Raw genomic sequence first — 15,040 nt, forward strand, 5'->3', positions numbered from 1 at the left:
CTAGTCAACACAAGAGGGAGTAAGCGTGCAGAGGTTGCATTCTTCCTCACGTAAACATACCTCAATGTCTCCTTTGACGTCTAGTGGCAGAAAGGTTTGACAATCCACCTGCCCTACACAGAAACCATATCACTGCAACCTTCTTAGGAAAGTTCATGAAGGATCTGGAAGACAGCATGTCTTGGAAGACCTTCCATAAATGCACCGTTAAATTCATGTTTAACTGACTGCACCTACAGGTAAGGAGGGGCACAATATCTAGTCCTTTACTGATTCATTACCCATCATAGCTCTATGCTGCCCCTCAATATTCCTTCCTTTTCTCTCAGTTTATTCTTGACACCTCATTTCTTACACCTTACCAACGGAAGGATGCACCAGACAAAAGAATAAAGGTTTTACTTACTGATAGAGAGGCCGAGGGAGTGGATAAGGAATGAAGGGCCGATGGGCAACAGCAAAGACGTATTTCACTACCTCATAAAGCAGGTATCGATTCGGTCTACAAAATAACAGCAAAACTCAGGAAGAACATTCCCTATCATCAGGCACACCACTACAGTTAAAATATCTTTTACTATTTCTAAAGAACTGTTGAAAAGCTTGCCTAGCTCAGAAACCACATTCATGGGCTGCTGAACTTCCATAGGTTATATAAATATGATGATATTCCTGGAGGCAAAGCTTAAAAAGGTGCACTTAAATCCACTTGCAGCTTTGATACAAGAGTTTCATATCAAGGCATTTATTTATGCTGATGACATTGTACCGATCTTTGCTGTATCACCATTTATATTGATCCTTCACCATTGCAACATTGTACTGATGCAATATTGATTTGGCTCAAAGCTCATGGGATGGTTGTTGGATTACTGGACTATTATCTCCTCCTAAGTCTAATATTCATCTATTTGGAATTGATTTGCAGCCTGTAAATTCATTTTGTTACTTAGGAGTAGTCCAATTCAGCATTTTCCTTTGATTTTCATATTTCTCAGGTACTAAAAAAAAAGATTATTTTGGGCTGCGTAGAATTTGATCTATAAGGTCTATTCTAGATTTTGAAGCACAACACACATTCATTCATACATCTGTAATATCTACAATAGATTACTGCAATCAGTATATTGTGGAATTTCCTCATTTAATCTACATCGTCTTCAAACTCTTCAGAACTCAGCAGTGCAAAGCGAAACTCTATGACCATGTTACTCCGCTTTTGATACATTTACACTGGCTTCCTGGACAATACAGATATCAATGTAAAATTCTCCATTTAACATTCAAAGCACTTCATTTTCATAACCACCTGATTTAGCTTCTGTAATGGTACTCTAAACCTCTTCCTATACATTGAGGTCTCTTGATTCTAACAGACTTGTTCTTCCATCACCAAAAATGGCTCATTATGAATCTAATCGATCTTCAGCATTTTTTTTATCCCCCGGTGGTACCTAGCATATGCCCTGAGGGGGAAAGGCCATTGAAGAGTGCAGCGTTGAGGATTTCTATGTTAGATTCCTTTTATGTGTAAACGGTTTTTATTGACGACACGCACAAATCCACAAGAACAGCTTAACAAAGCAACCAGTGTTCATCAAAATGGTCTTACAAACAAAACCCCTCCCCCTCTCCCCATTCCATGACTACGCAACCCAGCAGGATGGAGGAACAACAACCAGTGAGCACAACAGTGCAACAAGGAAATACCTGCAAACCCCCGTCTGCTACTCTCGGGTACCGCCTTCATCCCCAGGAACCCTCCCCCAGGTGGCGAGCAAAGAAACCAGGATCTCCAGTTAACCCACAAATCCTAGTCACTGAGCAGATAACTACACCCCCTAGCATGTAACTGCTTCAAATAAGGCCCCTAAACTTTTAAATAAAGCTTCCGCCTTTTCCATTTCCCACGAGCAACCTTAGCCTCCCAGCTAGCCAATTGATAGCTCATATTGCGCCAATGCCAATATGCGAGAACTTCTGCAGATGTCCAAGATTGCAAAATACATTTTCTTGTTAGCAAACACACATAGCAGAGTTTTCGCCACTGATAAAGTCCCAAAAGCTCCCAGGATATACAAGACCAGCTGGGAGACTGTGCCCTCAATATGCACATGTGTGATTCTATGTAAAATACCCACAATACAGTTCCAATACTGTCAAATACCCGGGCATTGCCAAAAAGCATGTTCCAGCATTCCAGTAGCTTGTCCAAATTTTATACAGGTATCTGTATCTATCCCCCCACCCTGATAATTGATATTGTGACTAATAACCCCTCAATAAAAGGGAGAAAAATCCAACGTGGTCTGCAGTTAAAAAACAGCAAGCAGAAAACAACAAACAAACTGCAGGTAATGTACAAGATGCAGGCGTTGATAATTAATAAAAATGCAGTGACGTATACAACCTTATGGCCAACCAAGGGACCCGACACGGTCCGTGTTTCGGATAACACGCCTTCCTCAGGGGTCCATGGTGGTTAAGGTATAAAGTAAACTGCATAAGAGATAACAAATGAGTGGGTGTAACCGTAAATTAGCCAGCACTAGGGTTTGTGTAGAGAGGTCATAATAAAAACGTTGAGGGAGATGCCACAAACAGCTGTTTATTAATAAACGCCTGCATCTTGTACATTACCTGCAGTTTGTTTGTTGTTTTCTGTTTTCTAATAATCCCTCAATAACATTCTGTAATAGCATTCCCACAACCAAGCACAGGATGTTAGGGCAGAAAGCCCAGCCAAATTAACAAGAACATCCCACTGCGCCAAATCAAGAACCAGGCCTTCCCCCCAGTGTCGGCTATACCCACTAAAATCCCTGCGAGGCATCAACCCGTCCAAAACGCTTGATTCCTTTTAATGTTGACCATAGTTGCCAACTACTTTTCTCAGTCAGCTGCAGCTTTGAAGGGCTTCCCTCCCCCAGCAGTACCTAGAATGAGCCCTAAGGGGAAGGGGCCATTGCAAAAGAGAGCGGCATCTGCTGAACCTAGGGGAGGGCACCAGCACGCAGGCTCAGTCAGAGGACTTTACCAGCAAGCGTGGCTGCAATCCCCTGCTTGTCTCCGGGAAACAGTTGTTACCACTAGGAATCCATCTACAATAAAATAGTATAAGAAAACATTTGATGCTTTGACATTTCATAGTTAAGTGCCCTTTTTGTCTCTTGCAGTTGCAGTTACCTTGTGTTATATTACAATTAAAACATCTTATAAGGTGTTTATTTATTTATACACCGCCTATCAAAGAATGCTGTCTTAAGCTTTTTACATTCAAGGAGGAGTAGCCTAGTGATTAGAGCTGCAGTCTCAGCGCCCTGAGTTTGTGGGTTCAAGCCCTGTGCTGCTCCTTGTGACCTTGGGCAAGTCACTTAATCCTCCATGGTGAGCCCACCGGGAAAAATGCTTAAAGTACTTGTATGTAAAACTGCTTTGAGTGTGGTGTACAAGTCCCTTTCCCAATCTGTCTGGCAGACTCACAATCTACCTAACGGATGGATGAAGTGACTTGCTAGAACCCACAACCTCAGGGCGCTGAGGCTCCTCCTCCTTGTGTTTTCTTACAAGAAGTTTACACCCACTAGTAATGCCTCTGCCTGTATTGAGTTTGTACACGGGAGAGAGACTGGGCATACAGCAAAAGCGTGGAATAACTATTACCTTCAAATTTCAGAACAGCCGTGCAATGTTTAACTACTCCACTTCTGGATTACTGTACTTATGATTACCAGCTTGCAAATGACACGCCCTGAAAGTATCCCAAAACAATGTGGCTCATCTTTTAGCAAACGTATCCTGCTTTATTCAGAGAGTGATGTTTAAGATTTTAACTTGAATGACAATTCATCTCTAGCTAGTGCTACTTCTTTAAGGATTTACAAACCATCATGAACCTTCGGATATCAAGCACTAATTTTTCTGTGCGTTTTGTCTTTTCATCAAATCAGGCTGAATGAATATCGATCTTCAGTCTTTTATGTGGAGGGTGCTAATCTTTGGCTGGCCCTTCCATTGGATCTGCCCAAGATCATCTCTACACACTTTTTTGCACAGGCCTTTGCTGATATTTAATTCATTTTTGCTTTCCCCAAGGACATCTTATTCAGTTGCTGTGTATGACTTACTTTTGATGTCTTTAGCCATCTTTTGTTGCTGTTTGACTTTTATGTAGAGCTTGTTCTAATTTTTTTCTGCATGTTTTTATGTCAGCCACCTAGAATTGTGAGGTTTAAACGTCAGGACAAAGAATTTATTTTGGGGGACCCTCCACACTTGCAACAGTTTCTAGATTTACGTGAGCAAGGAGTAGAATCATGGGAACAGGATAATAATAAAGGCTGATCTTGGATGGGAGTTTAGCTCAGAGATTCTTTTTACTCCTGAGCTTATATTTTCCTTTATACTTTAATCTGTAATATCGCCTCTAACTCCTCCATAGTAATGGGCTAGGAAGATTCTATCTAATAGAAATGGTTTAATTTTGTTTTGTGTTATTTAAGAATGTTTATCTTCATCTTGTACTGTTCTGAATTGAACTGTATTATAAAATTATATATAAAAAAAAGAATTGTGAGGTTTATACATTTTCTTAACATAAATAAATAATGAGAGCTTACCCAGCCAAAGCGAAGGTCTTTCCTTTTGCGTCAGGATCACCGATAGCATTTATAATAGCCTTAGCCACATCAACTACCTAGAATGACAACGCGCCTGTGAGCTCTCCAGACTATAACGTAGATTAAATGTAACTGTTCTTTTTCTGTACTGACACTTACATAAATAGGTTGTTTCACCGTTTTCTTTCCCAGGGAAATGAGGGGTTCGCCCCCAAACCAACGCATATCTAGGAAAACAAAAGGAGCCTAAATTAAAGGACACAACGTGTAAACATGTGATGTTCTGCCTTTATCTATTCAGTTCAAGGTGGGATTACATTACAAGAGGTTGGGTCAGTTACCCAGGAAGTTCCAATGGACAGTTTGACACAGACAATTCAATACAGTTGCTAGTACAAGTAGATCAGAACTATTAATATAGTTAGTCATAGTTACAAATGCATGGTTGCAAGTACAAGTAGGTCATCGTTGGCTCTTCGTTTTGTCCCAGAAGTTGCACAAGACAGTTTAAATGGGCTTTCACAATTACCATTTCAGTTACTTCTGGGTTGGCTTCTTGTCTTGGGACAGAAAGACTTTTAGAAGTTTTCTGAACCTGGGATAGTGGTCACAAGATCGTAGTATAAGTGGTAGTTGGTTCCAGCATTTTGCTAATTGATATTGGATGGATAAGACAGACCAGTGTTCTTCAACCACCGGTCCATGGGCCAGTGCCGGTCCACAGAAATTTCCTGGCGGTCCACAGGGCCAGCACGTGCATCAGGCCCAAAACAGTGTTCTTCAACCACCGGTCCACGGTGCGATCGATGCGGCTCCCTCTTTCTAACTGATTCAGTGCACAAAGCCACAGGCAGTGGCTCCTACGGGCATCCTGTGCCTGAACCGGAAGCCTTCTCTCTGACGTTGCAACGTCAGAGGGAAGGTTTCCAGATGAGGCACGGGACGTGCAAGATGCAATTAGTACTATTATGGGGGCAGGGTCTGGGGTGGAGATTGGGTAGAGATGGGAGGGGTCTGGCCCATGACTTAGCCCAGTGTTCTTCAACCACCGGTCCATGGACCGATGCCGGTCCACAGAATAATTCTTTTATTTCTGCCGGTCCATAGGTGTAAAAAGGTTGAAAAACACTGAGATAGACTTTATATTGTTGCATGCTGGGAATTTTAAGTGGAAAAGATTTCTGGTGGATTAATCTGTTGGAGGCACCCTAGAGTAGGGTGGCCAACTCTATTAGGTAGTTGGGGGCAGTGGCATTGTAAGGATAGAAGGCACATGGGGTGGTGGTGCCCTCTCCCCCATGCCGTCCTCTCCCACTCCTTCCTGTCCCTCACTCCACACTCCCTCCCTTGCCCCATACCTCTAAATCTTTGCCAGCTTGAGTGGCTTCTGCAGCATACGTCTCGCGCCAGCGTTGGATTTCCCTCCGACATCACTTCCTGGACCCATGACCTGGAAGTGATTCAGAGGGAAACCAGGCTAGCATAAGCAAGAAGCTGCTCACGCTAGCAAAGATCTACAGAGATACGGGGTGGGGGGGAGGGAGAGGGATGGCGCAAGCATGGTGTGGCAGGGCAGAGAGGTGCCAGCGCCCCCAGGGACATGGTGCCCGGGATGGTCCGCACTCACCGCACTCCCCTTACTAAGCCACTGTTCAGGGGCATTCCTAATTTAAACTTGATCCTTGCGGTTATCAGCAGCCAATGTAGTTTTAAATATTGAGAAGCTACATTTCAAACTGAAATTTACAATAAAAATTAACAATAAAGTTGATTGAGGAAAGAAACCAGGATGCACATTAAAACCCCCCAGCAATGCTGCTGTATTTGTAGCAGGCCTAAGACTTTGGAACTCAATGAGAGGCACATTGAGACGATGTGCAGATTTCAAAATGTTAAAAAAAATCACTAGACATGCCTGTTTGTGAGAGCCTTCCTTTGTCTGCTTTCAATTGATAGATGACGGAGTATTCCTATAAGTATTGACATCAGATGATGAATTTATGACATGATCGTATTGCTGATGTTTTGATACAAACATAAAAACAACAAACTCTAAAAATGTATCTTTTGTTACCCGCTTAGGATTTAAGCAGGCTAGAATTTTTTAAAATAAATAAATAAATATATTAGGGCTGTAGATGTTCCAATTTCCAAAGTTCATATACGAGTCTTACTGCTACATTTTGAACTAGTTGTAGAGCAAAAAACTAGTGTTACAGTAGTCTAGTTGAGATAGGATTAGGGATTGCACTAGAATTCAGAAAGCCTCTATTTCAAAGTATTTTCTGATGGATCTTAGCTTTCTCATCTCAAGGAAATATTGTTTTATTATCAATTGTATGTGGCTTTTCATGGATAGGTGGTTTATCAATTTCTACTCCTAAGATTCAGGACTGTAGTTCTAATGGAAAGTCTGTGTCATCTACTGTAATCCTTGGAGTGTAGCTTGAGTCAGTTGAGGATCCTAGCCAAAGGAATTTGGCTTTATTCTTATTTAGTTTGAGACGGTGGGTTGAGGTCCAGTTTTCTGTGATGTGGACACATTTTTTGACAGATAGCATGATCATTATGTCATTTACACAGATGAAATGATTTATTCGTGCGAGATCTAGGTTGGTTCCAAAAGATTGCATTGGAAGGTTGAATACTGATGGTGAAAGTGGAGATCCTTGGGGGACTCCGCTTGGAGGGCGACAGCTATCAGAAAGTATACCATCCTTATGTACAGCATAGTACCGAGTGGTTAGGAAGCAGGAAAGGACTGGGCTGCTAAATCTGAAATCAAAGAAGATCTCGGACATTTGATTGAATTCTACTAGGTCAAATTGGATTATGATTGCGCTGTTCATTTCCGTACGTTACTAGTGCTGCAACTACCATCTCAGTGCTGTGATTTTTCCTCAATCATAATTGTAAAAAGTGGGAGATATTGAAGCATTGTAAGTAGCATTTGAGTTGTTCTTTGACGTATCCTTCCATCATTTTGATAAATAGGGGGATGGTCACGTCAGAAAGGCAGAGTTTTGCGGTCTTGGGAATGGGCATTAAGGTAATTCCTCCTCCTGATTTTGGGTAAAAGCCAGTTTTTAGGTGTTAGTTGAGCCATTGGGATATTTTTCCTATGGTTGTTCGGGTGGCTGCTTTGATCAGGTAAGGTGAGCAGATGTTGAGGCTGCAGTATGCTTTGGAGTAGTTTAGGACAAGCCGTTTTGTGTCTTTGAATTGAATCTAATCCAAACGTAAACACATCCAGTGGCAATGAGTGATCAACATCGAAACCTAATTGTCACATTTTAAGCTTATGACTGTTTTCACATTCTTTGCCACTGATGAAGTAAGCATTACACTCACCCTCACCCCCAGCACTTCCACAGCCTGACTTAACATGCGTCCCTGGCTTCTAGCTCATTCTGAACCTCTACTATTGGAGCTTCTGACAGAGCTTCCTCCTCCCACCTACATTAACCCCAAGCAAAACTTCCACTGGGCCAACCAACATTAATATCTTTCTGAGTAAACATCCATTTCCTCAGGTCCCAGCTGACAGTACACCTGAAGGCTGTAGCTAAGCTCACACTGCCAATAATTGCTGCTTTTCTGACTCACAAACACCACTGGCACATCATGGTCTAGGCAACTTCAGCACCACTAGGGAAATTGTTGAAGAAGCTCTCTAGGGTGTAATTGCACAGAAGATGAACACAAGCTGGAAGCATGGTGTCTGATGACCACCACTATTATCAAGATGAGATCACAAAGTACACACACTGCATTTATGGTTTAGGACGTCAATGTTTCATTTAAAAAAAAATTACATTTCTGTATGAAGGAACCATAAAAACAAAAGAGTTGCCATACTGGGACAGACTGAAGTTCCATCAAGTATCCTGTTTCCGACCGTGGCCAACCCAGGTCCCAAGTACCTGGCAGAAACCCAAAGAGTAGCAACATTCCAGAGCTGAGATTGTGATGTCATAATGCCTCATTCCACCAATGCCTAAGAGCCAACCTCGGTAGTGATGTCATAATGGCTTCATTGGCTCACATAAGAATTGCCTTACTGGAACAGACCGAAAGTCTATCAAGCCCAGTATCCTGTTTCCAACAGTGGCCAACCCAGGTCCCAAGTACCTGGCAGAAACCCAAAGAGTAGCAACATTCCAGAGCTGAGATTGTGATGTCATAATGCCTCATTCCACCAAGAGCCAACCTCAGCAGTGATGTCACAATGGCTTCATTGGCTCACATAAGAATTGCCTTACTGGAACAGACCGAAAGTCTATCAAGCCCAGTATCCTGCTTCCAACAGTGGCCAACCCAGGTCACAAGTATCTACCTAAACCCCAAGTAGTAAAACTGATTTTATGCTTCTTCTCCTAAGAATAAGCAGTGGATTTCCTCAAGTTCATCTTAATAATAACTTATGGACTTTTCCTTCAGGAAACTATTCAAACCTTTTTTTTATTTACACATTGAGTGAAGAAATATTTTCTCTGTTTTGTTTTCAATCTATTCTAAGTAGCTTCATTGCATACCCCCTAGTCCTAGTATTTTTCCAGATTTAGCTTCTCACAGCTACTGATTAAATAGCACAAGTACGAACATGTCTTCAGCAGGCAGCTCAACATACAATACTTATTCCTTCCGCATTTTTATCATGAGATCTGGGTTGTTCTGAGAGGTTAATACCAACAGTGTCCAAAGCTGGCCCAAAGAGTTGTCATTATTCCATTGATCTGGAGGAGGGCATATGAATATCACATCGCACTAAAGGATATACTTGACCATCCATCGCTGGGAAAAGGTGACTAAAGTAGCAGATCCAAAATGGCAAGAATGGCTGATTTTCCATGTTGTGAGTCCATAAGCAGACTGCAAAAATGACATATTTCAATATCTGTAACTTTTTTTTCTATTTCTTCCTCACATACAAGGAAGGAAGAGTTTAGACCATTGTATTACAAATTGTTTACTCTAACAGAATTCATTAAAACCTTATTTTTTTCTGGTGAATTGAGTTACCTTTTCCCAGAGATTGTCACTTATCACAAAATATAAAATGTACAAAAAAAATTCTTATCCCTAGCCTTAACAGCACTCATCATTATTCACCCTAACGTGATTTGCCCAGGAGTTCAACAGCAGTGTATATAGGAAGGAGAAATTAGGTTCTTACCTGCTAATTTACTTTCTTTTAGCTTCTCCAGACCAGTAGAGGTTAACTTTACGATTGGGTATATATCTAATCATGACCAGCAGGTGGAGACTGAAAACAAAACTTTGGGACAGTATATCCTAGCCCCTCCTCTCTATTTCCCTCAGTCTGCCGAATAGCCAAGCAGAACCAAGAACTGGAAAACAACAGAGAGAAAAAACAATACTCCGAAAGGAGTAACAAATAACATACCCAAAAATGCTGTTGGAAAATGCAGAGGAGAAATTCCCGAAGGAAGAAGGTCCCCACAGCTCGCCAGCTAAGCCAGCCGAGCCACAGCCGCTGTTCTTCAATTCTCCCCGGCCCTAGAAAAATACTAGAACCCGCAGCAAAAACCAAAAACTGCCCGCGCAACAGCCCCAACAACAACAACAACAGACAGGGTGGGGACCTCTACTGGTCTGGAGAAGCTAAAAGAAAGTAAATTAGCAGGTAAGAACCTAATTTCTCCTTCTTTAGCACTCTCCAGACCAGTAGAGGTTAACTTTACGATTGGGACGTACCAAAGCAGTCCCTCTCACGGGCGGGACCCCCGAAGGGCCGATACCAGAACATGCTCACCGAACACCGCGTCCCGACGCGCCTGAACATCTACCCGATAATGCCGAACAAATGAATGCAAGGAGGACCAAACCGCAGCCTTACAAATATCCACCGGAGGCACGAGCGACGACTCAGCCCAAGAAGCCGCCTGACCCCTAGTGGAATGAGCCTTGAGAAACTCCGGAACTGGCTTCTGACTCAGAAGATAAGCGGAAGCAATCATCTCCTTGATCCAACGCGCAATAGTAGCCTTAGAAGCGCCAGCCCCCCGACGAGGACCCGCCAGAAGCACAAAGAGATGATCGGAGCTCCGAAAATCCCGGGTCCGCTGCACATAAGCATGGAGGACCCGACCGACATCCAACTTGCGCAGCTGTCGTTGCTCAGAAGAACCCTCCCGACTACCCAAGACCGGGAGGACCACCGATTGATTGACATGAAAAGGAGAAACTACCTTCGGCAGAAAGGAAGGAACAGGCCGCAAAACAACCCGCTCCTTCGAAAACTCCAGGAAGGGAGCCCTACAAGAGAAAGCCTGTAGCTCAGACACCCGTCTAGCGGAAGTAATGGCCACCAAAAAGACCGACTTCAGCGTAAGGTCCTTCAACGAACAGCCATCCAACGGCTCGAAAGGAGGGCGCACTAGAACAGAGAGAACCAGATTGAGATCCCAAGAGGGAATCGAGGGCCTTATGGGAGGCCTGATCAACTTGGCCGCCCTAAGAAAGCGAATCACATCAGGAATGGCTGACAAACGCTGACCTGTCACCAGCCCCCGAAAAGCCGACAGGGCCGCCAGATGAACCCGAAGAGAAGACCAGGCCAGGCCCCTATCCAGGCCATCCTGCAAAAACTCTAGAATGTTAGGCAGAGAAGCGCGAAAGGAGACCACTCCCCGCGCTCGGCACCATTCCTCAAAAAGACGCCAAACCCGTACATAAGCCCGAGAGGTAGAAAGCCTCCGGGACCCCAAAAGTGTAGAGATCACCTTGTCGGAATATCCCTTCTTACTCAGGCGGCCCCTTTCAAGAGCCAAGCCGTAAGACAAAAGGGAGACGGGTCGAACATGGGAATGGGACCCTGCGTCAGAAGATCGCACTCGAGAGGCAGAGGAAGAGGATCCGCCACCAGATGCCTCACCAGATCCGCATACCACGGACGACGAGGCCAATCCGGAGCCACCAAGACCACCAGCCCCGGATGGCGAACAATGCGAAGCAGTACTCTGCCTACTAATGGCCAAGGAGGGAACACATACAACAGCCCCTCCGTTGGCCACGGTTGGACCAGAGCATCCAGACCCTCGGCCAGACCGTCCCTGCGACGACTGAAGAAGCGGGGTACTTTGGCGTTGCCACTTGTAGCCATCAGATCCATCAGGGGCTGCCCCCAAGCACGCACTAGCAACTGAAACGCCTCGGCGCCGAGACACCACTCTCCCGGATCCAAGAAGTGACGACTGAGGAAGTCCGCCTGAACGTTTTCTACCCCGGCAATGTGAGAGGCCGAGAGGTCCAGAAGATGCGACTCCGCCCAAACCATGAGCCGAGCCGCCTCCTGCGCCACCAGAGTGCTCTTGGTGCCCCCCTGACGATTGACATAAGCCACCGCCGTGGCATTGTCCGACAGGACTCTGACCGACTTGCCCAACAAAAGGGAGTGGAAAGCCAACAGCGCTAGCCGGACCGCCCTGGTCTCCAACACGTTGATCGACCAGGAGGCCTCCTCCGTGGACCAGGTTCCCTGAGCTGAGTGACCCAGACACTGGGCCCCCCAACCCAGGAGACTCGCATCCGTAAGGAGCACCGTCCACTGCGGAAGATCCAGACCCACCCCCTGAACTAGGTGAGGGGTCCGGAGCCACCAACGCAGACTGCAGCGCGCCAAGCCTCGCAGGGGAACCGGAACATCCATCCCGTGCCTCTGGGGAGACCACCTCCGGAGCAGAGCATACTGGAGAGGACGCATGTGGGCCCGCGCCCACCTCACCACGTCCAGGGACGCCGCCATCGACCCCAGGACCTGGAGGAAATCTCGCGCCCGAGGACACCGGGACGCCAAAAGCAGGCGAATCTGAGACTGCAATTTGCTCACCCGGGCCTCTGGGAGGAAGACCTTCCCCAAGGAGGTGTCGAACAGCACCCCGAGGTACTCCAGACGCTGAGCCGGAACCAACCGACTCTTGGAAAGGTTGACCACCCAGCCCAGCGACCGGAGAAACTCCACCACCCGAGCCGTAACCCGGGAGCTTTCCTGCAACGACTTGGCCCGAATTAACCAGTCGTCCAGGTAGGGGTGTACCAGGATGCCCTCCGACCGCAAGGCTGCCGCGACGACCACCATCACCTTGGTGAACGTCCGGGGAGCCGTGGCCAGCCCAAAGGGAAGCGCACAGAACTGATAGTGCCGACCCAAGATCGCAAAGCGCAGGAAACGCTGATGAGAGGTCCGAATAGGAACATGCAAGTAGGCCTCCGTCAGATCGAGAGAAGTGAGAAACTCCCCCGGCTGAACCGCCAGAATGACCGACCGCAGCGTTTCCATACGGAAAGAGGGAACCTTGAGAGCCCTGTTGACCCCTTTCAAATCGAGGATGGGCCGAAAAGTCCCCTCCTTCTTGGGCACCACAAAGTAAATGGAGTACCTGCCCGTGCCCCACTCCGGGGGGGGCACTGGAACTACTGCCCTGAGATCTAGCAAGCGCTGAAGGGTCTGGCGAAACGCCAGCGTCTTCCCAGGAGTCTGACACGGAGAAGCGAGGAAAAAATCCGGCAGAGAGCGGGCGAACTCCAGGGCATAACCGTCCCGCACCACCTCCAGGACCCACTGATCGGACGTGATCTCGGCCCATTTGGGAAAAAAGTCGCGCAGCCGGGCCCCCACCGGAACCAAGGGGGGCGCCGGCAAGGCGTCATTGTGCAGGACGGGAAGCGGGGGAACCGGCGGAGGGATTCCCTGCCCCCCGACGGGCCCCCCGAAAGGGCTGCATGCGCTGGAAGAACCGACCCCGGGAAAACCCCGGAGACTGGAAAGAAGCAGCCCCACGCCCAGGGCGATACTTGCGAAATTCCCGCAAACGCCCCCGGGCCGCACCACCCCGAGACGCCGGGCGGGCACGGTCCTCCGGCAAACGGGGAACTTTCGAGTCCGACAGAGTCTGAATCAACTTATCCAAGTCCTCTCCAAATAAAAACGACCCCCGAAAGGGAAATTTAGTAAGCTTAGCTTTGGACGCAGCATCCGCCGCCCAAGCGCGCAGCCACAACACACGCCTTGCGGCCACGCCAAAAGCCATGGACTTAGCCGAGATCCGCACCAAGTCATACAGAGCATCCGAGAGGAATGAGGCAGCCATCTCAATCTTCGCTACCTCCTGATCCACCAGAGACCAGTCGTCAGACTCTCGATCCAAGACCCGCTCCGCCCACCGAAACACGGCGCGAGCGACCAGTCCCCCACAAATAGCCGCCTGGACCCCAAAGGCAGAGACTTGAAAATTTTGCTTAAGGATGGTCTCCAATTTGCGCTCCTCAGAGTCCCGCAAGGCAGAACCGCCCTCAACAGGCACGGTATGCCGCTTGGAAATAGCCGAGACCACCGCATCCACGACTGGCGAAGCTAACGTAGCCCGATCCCCTTCAGGAATGGGATACAGGCGAGCCATGCTGCGCGCCAGCCGAAACGGCGTCTCCGGCGTTTTCCACTGCTCAAGAATAATATCCCGAATATCCTGATGCATAGGAAAAGAGCGGGAAACGGAACGGATCCCTCGTAACAGAGGGTCCCCCACACGCGGAGTCTCCGGCGGCGCGTCCTCAAAACGCAAAGCCGAAGAAACCTGTTGAATAAGGTCAGGCAGCTCATCTCTCTGAAAAAGGCGCACCACGGACGCCTCGTCACTGGAGAACGGGAAACCCGACAACCCGCCGCCAGCTTCCGTCCCCTCCAGAGGGTCCTGGAATTCCTCAGAAGGGTCCAGGTCCTCCTCCAGACCGACACGTTCCTCCGACCACAAATCCTCGTCCCACGACACCCGCGGACGCTTGGACAAGAGAGGCGGCGGAGGGGACGTCACATCAGACGAGAGAGGCAAAGCCGCAGGGAGCGCGGAGGAAACCCCACCCCCCGAGACCCCCTGGGCGCAACCGGGACCCCCAGCCGCCTGAAAATAGGCTTTGCATAATGAAAAGAAAAAATCAGGGGAAAAACCCCCCGAGGGTCCCAAGGGACTCCCTGCCACAGCAGGGGACCCAGCAGAAACCTGCCCCTGCTTAGCCAAAACAGGGGGAAGGTCACCTGAGGTGGAAGACAAAATGGAGGGGCCAGACAGAGAAGATGGCGTCTTTCCCGCCAAAACAGCTCCCTCCATAGCCTGCAGCGGCTGAGAGACCTGAAAAGTCTCAGCCGCTAAAACAGGCAAGCCGGCATCAGCTGTCAAAATATCAGCTGAGAGGGAATCCTCTAAAACCCGACCGTCGGCGGCTCGGGGAATCCCTCCGTGGGCGGACGGAGAAGACCGGGCTTCTCCACCGTTCCCTGCCGACTCGCGAGGCACCATCGGCGGGGAGCTCTGGGCGCCTGCAGCCGCTGCCGACGGAGCTCCTCCACCGCACCGGCCTGAACACCGCTTGCACAGGCCGGCCGCGAGTGCCTCGCGTCTGGA

The 15,040-nt window shown here is 47.6% G+C and overlaps 1 protein-coding gene across 1 annotated transcript in view; it reads right to left on the reverse strand.

Annotated features, from left to right (window-relative positions):
* NDUFA9 (NADH:ubiquinone oxidoreductase subunit A9) overlaps positions 1–15,040 on the reverse strand; it is a 38,203-nt gene that overhangs the window by 9,487 nt on the left and 13,676 nt on the right. The window contains exons 7-9 of the mRNA XM_033951801.1: positions 4,779–4,846; positions 4,620–4,696; positions 407–502 (exon numbers count right to left, since the gene is read on the reverse strand). Coding sequence (XP_033807692.1) covers positions 407–502; positions 4,620–4,696; positions 4,779–4,846 — 241 coding nt within the window. The remainder of the gene's footprint in view (positions 1–406; positions 503–4,619; positions 4,697–4,778; positions 4,847–15,040) is intronic.

The sequence above is a fragment of the Geotrypetes seraphini genome, chromosome 7, assembly GCF_902459505.1.
Source record: "Geotrypetes seraphini chromosome 7, aGeoSer1.1, whole genome shotgun sequence".
Taxonomy (NCBI): Eukaryota; Metazoa; Chordata; class Amphibia; order Gymnophiona; family Dermophiidae; genus Geotrypetes; species Geotrypetes seraphini.